Raw genomic sequence first — 14,184 nt, 5'->3', positions numbered from 1 at the left:
ACCATATGAAATGGACTTTCACACTAAGCTGTCATTTGGCTGCTGTCTGCAACCATTAAAGCCCTGTCATCTTTTGATCCTTTTCATTATAAAGCTGTCTGTGATAAGAGGAGACTGGTTAAAGAGGACTCTTTCACCATTGCACACTGCTCTCATTTGTATGGAAATTGATCAACCTCTGTAAAGGTGCCCCCTACTTGATCGCACTTGATCGCAGTTGACATATGAGGATGACAACAGTTGCCCAGGGCTACTAGACCCTTGGATAAATACTATCTGATGCCAGTGAGGGAAATAACAGATGTTTGAGGCGATGAGATCTGGACCAAGGATAACACAATTGAATAACAGACTCAGACAATAAATAAATAACTTTATTACCCTACTGGCACTATAATTTTCATATTCAATGTAATGATGCTTGTCTATAGCAACTTGCAAAGAACTTTGACATTCTCTTCTATAATTTTGCATAGATAGGAGCATTGTCTGGCCTTGCCTTGTGAAATCATAACATTTTCCATAAATCAAACATTATATTGTACAGGGAATACATTTTCAATATTTTTTATTGCTAATGTTGTAAGAATTAGGTGTAACTATTACAGTCTTTCCAATGTAACTAGAACAGGAGTACCTACAGGTTCATGTTACAAGAGTTGCTTATTGTATACTCTGTCAAAGTTTATTTTGAATTTATCTTCTTCTTGGTCAGTTGAAATTTTTGGCAGAACTTTGTTTAATATTTTGACACAGTGGTTTCACATCAGTTTGTTCTGCATGTTTTAAGTCTTTGATTGTATGCTCTCCTTTACCTGTAACGTAAACAAAGCTCATGTCACAAATGTGTGTGTTAAGAAGGGATTGACATTCTTTACTTGTCCTCGAGTAAAATATTATTTGAAAGCAACAGATATTCAAAATCTTCATTGGCATAAGTATTTATATTACTAATTTCTTTTGCCTTTGTGTTTTAGCATATCAGGGTATACCATATGTATTTAGGTAAAGCAGTGGGGAGTTGCCAAGTTTCTGTAAAATAAATGAAAACATATATATATATATGTATATATAAATATATATATATATATATATATATATATATATATATATATATATATATATAGTTATTCAGTTATTGAATGTGCACATCACATTGCGTTTGTTGATCCTGTGATTATGTGTAGTGCATCATAAGTGTCCAGAACATCTCATTCTGAAAAGTTTCCATTCTGAAAAGAAATTTGATAAACCTTCATTCAAAGGTGCTTATGTTTGATAACCAGTTCATACTGTTGTCAATTAATGTGATTAATATTTTGTATAAGCATAAAACATTGACATGTTCTTCCTGACATCTTTAAAAACTGATTACTTCTTCTTATTTCATTGAAATCAGCTTTATATTGTTTATCTTGTTTTGTGTTGGAGGCATTGTGTTAGAGTTTTCATATGGTTGTGTTGGTAGTGTATGTTATGAATTGGAATCTCCTTCCTGATCAACTAGTCAGTGCGAAATAAAAATTTCATTTGATGTTTACATTTAAGATATTGATAACCTTGATAAACCCTGCCTTATATGCACATCATCAACCTGATTTAAAATGTCTTAGACAGAGACTTGAATGTAACAGGTACATGTATCATGGTGAAGTAAGTTTGCAGCATTGTTTTTATGCCTCAGACTTGTGTGACTAAGAGATTCATCTGGCATATCTGGCCACAGTATTCCATGGCTGTAACAATTTGTTCCCCCATCCCTGACATAACGTTGCCACAATGGCGCATAGGGATGTATTAAGTACACAGAGTGCCCAGTTTATAGCTAAAGTGTGTGGCTGATGTATGTAGCCATGCATCAGTATTGACACTTCTGTTAACTCTTCCTGCACCCAGTCTGATACCCTATTATACAGCTGACAGCTCCAAACATGACTTTACTACAACCCAGTCCTGTTTTTTTTTTGCCTTTTTCTATGTCATTAGGTTCATCTTTGATTCAGTCATTACAGGAAATGCCACGCAGTTTGCCTTGATTATCTCTGCAGAGATTTCATGACACACCTTTACTGATGAGGTACAAAAATAAAGCCACATTATAAAAAAGGGAGGAAAAAAGCCATTTTTCAATCAGTGATACCCTGCCTTTGCTATTGAGTTCAGTTTAGCATGCTGGAGGATCTCCAAGGATGTGGGTCTCAGGTTCTTGTCATTTTGACTTGCTGTACAATAGTTCTTGTGGTTGAACCTATGTTCAGTGTCTTTTAAAAGTGCCTGTAACACCTAACCAATGTTAGTGCCACACTACATGACTGTTTATTGAGGGTTTTAAAATTTTGTGATATAAAATTTTGATATAGAGGAAAAATCTTTTCTCTGATTGTTTTAAATAATGATACGCATTTCCACAGTGACTCATTATAATAATTGTTCCATCTTTTTGTTTTTATAGAACTGTTTCAACATATTTTACAAAAGATTTGAGTTGAACAGACTGTTGACAGGTTGTTGTGGTATTTGTTTTTTTGCAGGTTTCATTGACTTTTTGATCAGCAGTCATCCCATTGCCAAGATTTTACGAGAACATATTGTGTTCAAAATTGTTCCTATGCTGAACCCAGATGGAGTGTACTTGGGAAATTATAGGTAAGTGCTTCTCTTCCTTCTATTCATGTTTTGCCATTGTCATCTTAGCAATCTCTTATTCATGAAATTTTCTCAACCTTTTTCTTTCAACAGATCTGTCTGGCTGTAATTATCATCATGCAATGCTCATTCTGATTCTTTGAGCTTAGGCTACAGGCGATAAGATGTAGATAATCATTTTGTGCAAACAAATGGGAACCATCATGTGAGCACACTTTTCATGACCTTTCATATGAGATTGTATTGCACCATAGAACATTTATTATTAATGACTGGTCTTCAAAGTAATATAAAGACAGATCACCTAAATGTTACCTATAATGAAAAAAAAAAAACATGTTTACTGTAGAGGCTTTCATTTAAGGTAATGTATGTCAACAAATAAAATTAAACATGCCTGAATTTAATTGCATGTTTTTGTATAGATTGTTCTAATATATCTGAGTAATATTCAGCTCATTTTGCATATCTGTTAGTGATATTGATACGTAAATTGTTTTTGTATGGTACATGTAAGTAAATAAAGCACTAATTGCATTATAAAGTTATTAAAAATAGATGAGCAAATACATGTTATAAGAGGTAGTGATGTTCTCAGTTCTCTTTGAAAAATTTTTTTAGATCGTAAAATAAATTGATTTTAATATGTATCTTCATTCATGTAATTTCTATGTTTATTTTGCGAAAAACATACCTTACAAACTAAGGACACACAGACAACTGCTTGAACATCTGACAAGTTGCATTAGATTTTTTTTTTTTTTCACAGGATCCTTGATCACTTGACTAGCCTCACTGAGGATTGATTTTATTACATCTGCAGTTCTGGCATGATTAAAACGAAAGAACAGCCATTCTGAATTGAAAAAAAAAGGTCTTTGAACCAGAATTGTGCTGTAAAAGATCAAAGTCATAATAACAGTTAAAAAGCTGACATTAATAGATCTCAACACAAAGGCTCAAAGATTACAAATATTGTTGAAATATGCAGTTTTATTGATGTTTCTATTCCACAGCTGCACGTAGAATTGATTATCTAGATTTCAGACACATTGACTGTTAAATTATTCATCTGCAAAATGTCTACTTCCCGGCTTTGAAGTTAGCAAATTTTATCTTCATTTTGATTCCCCCTGCTATGTTTCTTGATTCTCAATTCACGGCAGAGATGCAGTAATAGGCTCATGCCTTAAGATAAATTTCAGTTTTTGTCTTGATGGCATTTTATCACTGGTCAGAATTGCAAACTTTTGGCTACACGTTAATGAGTTGTTGATCAAATTCTTCAGGGAACCATCTTGCTATCATCATCAAAGGGGAATTGAATTTGAACAACAATCAGTTTAATATATCAGGTACATGAGACAGGAAGTTAATTGAAATCAATTTTGTGGTTGGATAATGTTAAAGCAAATGAAAAGTGGGGAGGGGAGGGGGACGGGCACTATTCCAGTTCATCAGGCAAGGATCCAGGAGTTGCCAAGGCCTGGAAGCTGTGGGATTTTATGTAACCATATATGTATTTTAGCATGTTTTAAGAGAGGAAAATATCCAGCCTTAAGGTTGTGATTTTAAGACACAGATTTAATAACGAAATCACTACTAAAATTCATGTATATACTTTCCGTGCAACAGAAATGAAGCCAAAATACTTAACTTAAACAGCATATGCGGTTAAACTAAACAATGTTTATGATTTATTATACATACATATTGAATACCTGCTTCAACAAATCAAAATACGTGCATTAATGGTAAACCTCAAAAGACTACGATCAAACAGGTCTTCAAAAAGGCTTCTTACTGACAGGTTTTCTTGTAGTCATACCAGTATGTTAATGTCAATTGTTGTTTAACGTCTTATTCAAGAAGTTTTAACTTCTGCGATTGCTTTCAGTTTTACTGCCATTGCAGAATGGTCTAAGTGGGTGGAAAACAGAGTGCCAGGGCTCAATTTTGATGTATGAGCAACAGAACATCTATTACCCATAATATGAATATTCCCTATGGTGTACTTTCTTGATATGGTTGGGTTAAAGATTTTGACGGAACATACGTGTATGCCCCCCACCCCCCACTTTTGGCTAGAGAGTTGTAGGTTTACTCCTTTCATTCATGAAAGAACTGCTATACTGAAATTCTTAAAGGACATAAACATGAATGCATCTATTATCCTACAGTAAATATTTTTCGCAGATGAGCTGCTATGAAGGTTGGCAGTTTCAGGAATCACTGAGGCATATGTAAACTTTAAAGGGATACAAAAGTATGAGAGATCATGCCCACAAGATCAAAACTGGAACATTGGAAAAATGGCTTGTCCTGATCATTATAAGTTGTGATGTAATGTGATGATTTGAAGTTTTGCATGAATTTTTTATTAAATTAAAGTGTTTATCTATTGTTTCCTTACAATTTTTTGTATTTTTGAACATTTTGTATTGTGTTTCCGACTTCAGTTTTGGAGATTTTTATTCTTTTTCAATCGCTTTTCATAGATGTTCTTTGATGGGTTTTGATCTTAACCGCCATTGGCTGGAACCCTCTCCATGGGCACATCCAACACTCTATGCTACAAAAAATCTCTTGATGGAACTTGACAGAAGTGATGTAAGTATATTATTTTCCAGATTTATTTCATTTCTATAATAAATTTGACTATTTTCAAAATTTATGGTAATAATTGTGTAATGTACACTTCTGAATACATCTAAAGCAGAGTTTCCGCTAGGCCCATTTTGCATCTGGATAAAAGCTACATATAATTCCCCTTCAAACATACATGTACAGGTACAAAAAAGTGACATACATGTAAAGGAAAGTCTTTTTAATCACCAGTGGAATGTTTGAATCCTATTATAGATATGTTGACTGTAATACATAGTTAAAGCACCAAACAAACCAGTCTACACACTCGCCAAACTCTTGTATATCTGTTACATCACCGACGAGTCCTGTTCCTGCATCTCGCCAAACTTTCTATTTTTGGTATCCATGTGTCCAAGTTTCACATTGTGACATAAACCTTATCAAAAGACCCAAAACTGAAGGGGAAAATATTAGCCAAAAAAACTGGTCCAAGGATGGTTCATATTTACTGATGTGGGAAGACCGCTGCCATTCTTAGCCCTGACGAAGTGTGCACCCGGTTATGATATTGTATCTCAATTTAACTACCACATCAGCAAAGCGTTCTGCATACACAATGCTTAATATCCAAATCAAACTTTATACATGGTCTGTCTGCAAGCTAAGACATTTATGCACCTTTTGCAACCATTGACACTGACCTCTATTTGATATTTCCTCAGGAAATCTCAGTCGAATTCGAAAAATTAGGTCTGCTTTGAGCTACTCACTGCATGATGCCATCTACTTGATTTGCCTAAATTGGTATGACAATTACGTCGGCGTCTATTTAAAATCTGACATCATATAAAAATATATTACAACGTTATTTAAGTACATATATTTCTATCGATAAAGTAACTCAGCACACAAAGATGGCCAGCTTTGTTGTGTTTAAAGCTAACTGTTGAGTGAAGTAGAAGTATGAATTGCCAGATGCTTTTAAGATGAAAAGAAATTGGCACTGTGACTGCGAGTTTTTTCTTTCATCATCAAAACGTCAACCACATGTGTGCACGCGCGTGAAGACAATAGCTGCATTTTTCTAATGAAGACTTGGTGACATTTGTGAGTAGGGCTCAGAAAGCGAGATATTACGGAATTACCACTCGTATGTGCCACGGAATGAGATAAAAATTGTCCAAAATTCCATGAAACAGTCGCCGAATGTAATTCACTTGACTTTTGCCGATGACAAGTAAGTGTTTTCTCGCATTTTCGTATATGGCTCTGTTCCTATATTCGTATTCTACAATGTAGAATGAGAGGTAAGACTTTTATCAGTTTTGGAATAATGTGGCCATTGGTTATTTCAAGTTCAGTGCTTCAGTGATTGAACAAAGGTGCAGGGTTAATGGAAATTCTTAACCAGTGTTTTTTAAGTAGCATTATAACTTGTTCAGTATGGTATCAGGATTTTAACGTTGCACTATGGATCAGCTTCTAGTATGATATTATGCCTCAGTTTATTAAGCCATCACCATGAATAGGCTCAAAGGGAACATTGCTTTCCACAAGATAACATCCAAGGCCTTTTCCCCCTAGTTGTAGAGATTTGTAATTTGAGCTGAGTCAAAATTCTTGTTCCTGTATATACTTGACAGTTTGACTAGATGTACAAGTATTGCCTTGTGTCAAAGGGAATTGATTACATGGTATAGTTATTGCGTCTAGCTTTAGAAGATGCTATGTGCCCATGTGATACATCATGTAGTCAGTGCATAAATGAATTGTCTGTCTGTGTATGAGGATAGACCTGATTTGGCTCTGTTTAGCTAGTCTTTCATTATGTAGCCCTGTGAATAGCCCTTTGAAGTTTTGCCATTGCTTATGTGCTGTTGGCATTTAAGGGGGCCATTTGTCATACCTTAGTATTGTGGACATAATTATCTCTAGTTTTCATTTATCCTAATTTCAAAGCTCTTCCAATATTAGCAATAAAATCAAAACAGAAGAAATTTTGGACATTGAGGAACATGGTAATACTGGAGAAAACTTTTGTGCAATGTGGGCAATAAAGACAAAACATGCTCTTCAGAATGTAGAAAATGTAAACCAAGGACTTGTTCATCCCACTTAATATGTTCTCTTGATATTATATTGGTGTATTCCCATTAGTCTGAAAATGATGATCCCCACTATGATTCTGTTATTAATGACATTGACAATATAATGTATATCTGTTAATTTCTTTACTCTTTAAGTTGACAGTGGCTGGAAATCCAAATCTGTAAGCTGTGGGCTTGCTATGAGACTAAATCTTGAAATTGTGCTTCAAAACTTGCTTACTTTATGGCTTTTGTTATATATTTTGTATTTCTTATTTCTGCAGAAATATGACATGGATTTCTTTATTGACATTCATGCTCATTCTACAATGATGAGCGGCTTCATGTATGGCAATATTTATGAAGATTCCGAGAGATATGAGAGACAGTCAGTGTTTCCAAAACTTCTAGGTGCAAATGCAGAGGATTTCTCTCTTGTTAATACAAATTTTAACAAAGATGCAGTCAAAGCTGGAACAGGAAGAAGGTAAGCCAACACAAGTTAAGAAAGTTTGGCTTTTTGAAATAAGGCTCAAAAGAATAAATTTATATGCAAATACACCTGTGCATTTGTGTCATACATGTTCCTAGGATTTTATGGCACACAACCAGGTGCCATGTTGTTTTATCATGGCATTGTACTAAAATTCTGTGCTGTCTTTTGAGTGTTCAGTTTTTCAGAGAACATTATTTGTGTAAATCAAGAATAAAATGGTATAGATTTTAGACTTTTTTAAGCAAAGTTATAGTCAGCGCCAGTTGTCTAAGTATTGTGCAAATAAACCTTGAGAACATGTATAAATAGGCAGAGATCGTATGGGGGATTGGATAGTCTGGAAATTGAAAGTATCATTTCCAGGCCATGAAAAGCTTGGAAAATTAGGGCTTTTTTCTGGTTTGATCTAGAAAAGCCTTGAAATTTAGAACTTTCTTGGTATGTCAGTCTGTGAACAGACTGCAAAACCATCCTGAGCTATAGTGTATAGTATTCTAATATTCTTTTTCTGAAATTTGTTTTCCATCATTTAGTACACCACGGTGTATATATTTAAGTTAACTTAAAAGGTAGTTTTATATTGCTTTCACATGTAGCTTGTATGTATAACTGTAGGATATTTATTCTAAGCTACCTGGAAAATGTGAATTTTAGGCCTGGAAACGCCTGGAGATTTGAAATTTTCAAGGTGTATGGACCCTTAGTCTGTGATTTGGATTGATTTGTATTTGTAAGCTTTAATGGTGAATGCATACATTGGAACAAATGGCTGTATTGGATAAGGCAGCCATGAACAGAAGTGTGAACAGGTTTTATTCAGACTGAGACAAGGCAGTGCCATGGGTAGTGGTTAAATTGCCATTGGCCCACAGTTTAATTGGCTGTGAAGAAGTGATAGTAGTACCATAAGAAAGATTTCCAAAGAACAAATATCTGAGTTACATGTGGCTGACATCTGATCACTTTGTTGCTGTGCAACAAGGGACCTCTGATAAACCTGCTGACTCTTATATCCAGCATATGTGTATTAACTGTGTGTGTCCAGGTTAAATGACCTTTGTTCGTTCTCCAGTCACAAGGAAACAAGCACAAATTGACAATAGTTGTGTCATCATACCAAAAAGTTGATGTGAAATAATCGGGCCAAGATTGTTGAATGTTTAAACATAGGATATCAAAAATTTGACCAACTGACCAACAGAGTGACTTATAAAACTGATTGTCAAGATGTTGATTGATTTAATATTTGAGAATGATTTGTTAAAGTACTTAAATTACTATTACTTGCATTGTTATGTTATTAATGATGGAAGATTGAAAATAACAGTAAACACTAAGTGAACGTTTCTTAACACATTTTTTATATGTATATTATGACATACTTCATATTATGAGGTTTTCCGTGGCATCCCCCAAATCCTGACACCCATGTCTTGATCCCTACAGGGCTGTGTTTCTATTTATCAAAATTGCTCACTGACCTGAAGTGGATGGGTATGCTTAATGAACTGAGGCCTGCCACCACTTCATTATAATCCTTTGTAAGGGTAATCTATCAAGTTACTGTAGCCAGTTCTGTGAGAAGGTAATTAACTAAGGCACCCATCTGTTGGTAGAGGATATAGGGGCTGGGAAAAAGGGTGCAGAAATCTGGCAGAATTTATACAGTAGATGCTCTGCCTAAACAGAATGTATGTATTTTGGAAGACAATGGCTTATGCGGTTCTCATTCTCAAATCTGGATTCTCTTGACATATGCAGGTGCAGATAGATTATAGATCATAAATAGATTATAAGCAGCTAGTGTTTGTGGCTCTGCCCATTTTCCACCTTCCCATAATGCTGGTGGTCGTCGTGTTAGTGAAATATTTTTGAGTACAGCATAAATCACCTGTTAAACAAATAAATATAAACAGTATTTGAGCTGATATGACCAATGATTACAACGATTTAAGATCACTGATTTACTGTAAACATCATGAGAAGACTTCAGACAAATAGGCTGGAGTAAGCAGCTAGCCAGTTGTCTTGTCATTGTATGCATGGGTGCTCACTGACTTGCGTAATGTGTGATATGCAGCTGTGGTGCACATTAAGAGATTAAAAGAATGGCAGCGTTCAATGGTGAAAAAAAAAAAAAAACCCAAAAAAAACAAAAAAAAAGTGACTGTAAAAGTCTCCATCTGTCTCGCCATTAAAATGAAACTTAATATTCTGTTCATTTTCTGAGCTCTTAAATTTTTGCACTTATTGTAAATTTTGTTTTTTTTTTTTTATTGAAATTTTTTATGAAGCTTTGGGACGGGTTTTGATTTGCTGCATATTCTTGAGTATGATATTCAACAAGTATCAAATAATAAATAAAAAGTTGCTCCCACAATGGCCATTTTACACAAGAGCCTTAAGGTTTCAATAAAGTATAAGAACACACAATGTGAGTAGTATTCTACTCAAGCACGTACGAACACATGTAATAGTGTTGATGGCTACTTTTGTTTGGAAAAGTGGTGGACGTTGACATGCTTCTTATACATGTACATGGGAAAGATGTGCAGACAAAGTGCTACTTGACCAAAGTCGGTTGTGCTTTTAACGTTTGTAAAGCTTGGACATTAGAAGGGGTTGTAATCCTTTCAAGTTGAATAAAGCATGATGTAGTTCACCTGTAGTAGGAACACCATCTGAGAAAAGCCTATATTGTCAAGCCAGATGTGATAGTTTATTTTTGTAGCTAGTTTTTAGCTTTTTTCAATTAATACATACATGTATAACACCATAATATACAGACTGGAGTGATCATTGATTTTAGACAAATCTAAAGATCAGATTATGGTGAGTCTGCTTGTGGTGTCCTCTATTTGAATAAGAGGCCATGAAATGAAGTGCCTCCTTTTTGTGTATTCCAGTTAATATACATGTATGTCTCTTTATTTCTGGGTTGATGGGACAGTTTCCTTGCCATTGTTTGCATTAGCACATAAAAGTAATTCTGCAGGATACCAGCATGCTGAGTGCACTTGTATTCTATACCATTTGGTGTTGAGTATTAAGACAAAACTTCTTTTCAGGACACATTATGTGTCACATCCGCACCATCTTATCTGATTGAAATGAGCAAATATCTTTGGATGCCTGGCTACATAAAACGTGACTAGCATCATAATAAATCTCCAAACAAAGCTGTTCTGATGGCATCCAATTTGGACACTGGTTACTGGTCAAGATTGCCTGGCTAAAAACGACTGTCCAGGGACTGAGAGAAGATGGTGTTAACGAAGCCAGTGGCTAGTCCAGAACCCTATGGACAGTGAGGTGATTTGTCTCCTCATTCTTACCTCCAGGGGGATCTGGGCAATGATCTCCAATAAAGGGGCACAATTCCATTTCTAATGCTCATTTCACTATTAGTATGTCCCATTAATTCACTCTGTAGCAGTCTGTAGGGAAATGACATCTGGTATAATATAGAAGAGAAAGCAATGGTTTTCACTAAATATTGGTACAACAATGCAAATGGAAAAGTACAGATAAAACAGGCTCATGTATGTTCCTGGTTTAGTTCAAGATACATTTATAGGAGATCCCCAGCAACTTTATTTTCACACTAAATGTTCCCTGGACACAACATTTATGCTATGTTAGTCTGTAAATAATAGCTTTTAAAAAAATTTTGTTAACTAGTTCCATTTGGAAAAAACCATTAAAGTTAGACTCTCTGATTATCTTGTCAATCGAGGATCCCTGACCGGGTGACGTCATGGCGCTAAGACATGTCGGTATTATGTATTGAAAAGCCGTACAAAGCATTGCCATATCCATGCAATAGGCTTTTCCCACTGTGAGCTTTTCCACAAACCATGGTATGACTTATTCTATAATTTCTCCTACTTATACATCTCTTAATTAGCACCCTGTAAGTCATGTAAGTAAAACAGTTTTACAACAAATGCAATTTTTGAAAGATAGGTCATCGGAGGATCCATGCAATCAGGCCAGCGGATTAGGAATTGCAGTGATGACAACAGTCTGTCGATCAACACTTGTGAAAGTAACAGTCGAGCTAATTTTTTTATGTTTTTTAAAAAAGTATCACCAACGAAAATAAATGAAGCTTGAATTATATAATTGTTACATGGAAAGGGTGATTGGTAAAACAAAGAAATGCGAATTTAAATTTTGTCTGGGTTCCACTTACGACCTTCAAGGTACAACATGCTGTGCAAGCACGCTGAGCTGGAGAGCTGCCCTGTAGCCTCGTGACCGTTATAGGACAGTGACTAGTGTCTTCCTACAGATTGTGTCAAGCAAGTAACTAAACAACTTCTGCATTCCGGGAGTGTAAATCTGGACTTCTTTTCTTTTTCGTTTGGCTTTTGGGAGTAAGGGGGGATATAAGCCTCATCCATCGGCTTTTTATTTTACTGGTCATGGCTGAATTAGCCTGTGTCATATGACTACGATCGAGTCCTCGGTAATCAAACGGTGTTTTTGATGAGGTCTTGTCCATATTTTCTCAGTTTGTGTCATTTTTAGGCCCTGTATGTTTACAGTATCCTGAGATTGTCACCTGTTGTCTGTTGTGTATGCATAGAGAAGCCTTGGATGCCTGCAGAAAATGTACCGCTGTGACGTCACCAGGTCAACAGTGGCTCGATCAGAGTAGAGTAGATTTTCTGGTGTTTGATCACCAAATTCTGCAGTTTTTCTTCTGTTTTTAACCTTGTAAACGATCAGAATCAATTCAGTGGACATCAAACCATAAATGTGCAACTTGGAAGGACCAGGCTGGGGTTCTATTTTAAATTATATTTAATCAAAATATTGGAAAGGAATATTTGCTAGGAATGAGCAAGGTCATAAAATTCTTTTTTTCTTTTTCTTTTTTAATCCTGTTGTATGATAGATTGTCATACAAATGCTATAATATTTGTTATAGGTGTTATTGTTTGACACCATTCCACTTCATTTTGAGAATAACTGAAGTGTCAGTGACAGTATATTAATGGATGAAACCATTCTAATCTTGGCTAAAGGTAAAATATATATGTATACATAAATGTTTGTCACACCCAATGTTGAATTTGTAAACTACATGTTGATTTAAGGACTTTCTGTTCAAATCAGCTCATGAAGATTATCATTTTTGAAAGAAGAGATTGTAAGTTGAGTGTAATTTTGGGTGGTATTAAGATTGGACAATATGATATTTAAAGCGTAAAACAATGTTTTTGTTTAGAAAGAATCACCCAGCAGTGAGGGCTTTCCATTGGTGTTGTGCTTTAGGCAACAAACTTGATATTAACTTAGAATTAGAACATGTAAACACAGTAGCTGACAGTTTGACAGGGCACATTCCAATTTCATGGAGTAGATGATAGTCATCAGTAGTGTGACCAGACTGATGGATAGACAGCACAGTTTTAATCCAGAGCCCTTTTCCTAGTAGAGTGCAACCCTCCCATCAATATCTGGCACCAAGACCTAGTTTAAACCTTCCACAGTTGCTGATAAGCAGGCCTTCCCTTCTCAGAAGCACTGGTGAACGATCAATAGTCAAATGTACAACATTAGGCCCAACCCAATTGTCCCAAACCCTCTCATAAGCTATATATAGGTGCTAAAATCCAATAACTGTAATGCCAACTGAGGCTCCCCCCACCTTTATATCTGTAAACTTACACAAACGAGTTCTCTCAGCTGTAAGCTTGCCATATTTGCTTCGTTTACCGAAAGAAAGAAAATATCATCAGATTACATGTTTACTGACGTTTCCATGCCAATGCATGTGCAAATGCTAAAGGCAACCACTGCATGAAATGTAGCAACTAAAGGGTTTAAAAGGTGCAATTGATTGCCTGAAAACCACGCCTAATGGACATAAAACAATGACAGTAGCAGACATGAGAGGCAGACACCAACCCTGATGTCTACAGACTATGTTTGGTATACCTATTGTTTAACAGGGACACAGCCGACAGGAAATTGCCTTCCCCAGTTTGCCGTATAAAACGGACAGCAGTAATTTAACACCAGCCAATCAATATTGAGCAGTGAAGCAGCCAATCAAAACTTGTATGCTCTCTGTGCCGCAATCTTTTCATTTCCCTAACAAGCAGTACTGATGGAATCACAGAATTATTGATCTGTTCAAAAGGAACTCCAGCCACGCTTTTGGCTCCTAAACAGGCACCACTTGGAAAAAAAAATGGGGGGAGGGGGCGGAGGGCAGGGTAGTATTTGGCTGAGTAAGAGCCTTTTGGGATCAGTTTACCTCCAAGTGGTTTGGCTAAGAGCCGCGCTGGCTGGACACCCAGTCTTAGTCTGATAACATCTTCACTAAATACCCAGTCTAATCTACTTCATGTA

General features: G+C 35.8%; 1 protein-coding gene across 1 annotated transcript in view; it reads left to right on the top strand.

Moving 5' to 3' along the window:
* Nucleotides 1–14,184, top strand: part of LOC135471101 (cytosolic carboxypeptidase 6-like) — a 55,187-nt gene that overhangs the window by 20,979 nt on the left and 20,024 nt on the right. The window contains 3 exon segments of the mRNA XM_064750160.1: nt 2,505–2,646; nt 5,145–5,256; nt 7,607–7,809. Of these exon segments, the coding sequence (XP_064606230.1) occupies nt 2,505–2,646; nt 5,145–5,256; nt 7,607–7,809 (457 nt within the window).

Source organism: Liolophura sinensis, chromosome 7 (genome assembly GCF_032854445.1).
Source record: "Liolophura sinensis isolate JHLJ2023 chromosome 7, CUHK_Ljap_v2, whole genome shotgun sequence".
Classification (NCBI taxonomy): domain Eukaryota; kingdom Metazoa; phylum Mollusca; class Polyplacophora; order Chitonida; family Chitonidae; genus Liolophura; species Liolophura sinensis.
This window is presented reverse-complemented; position numbering and strand designations above follow the sequence as displayed.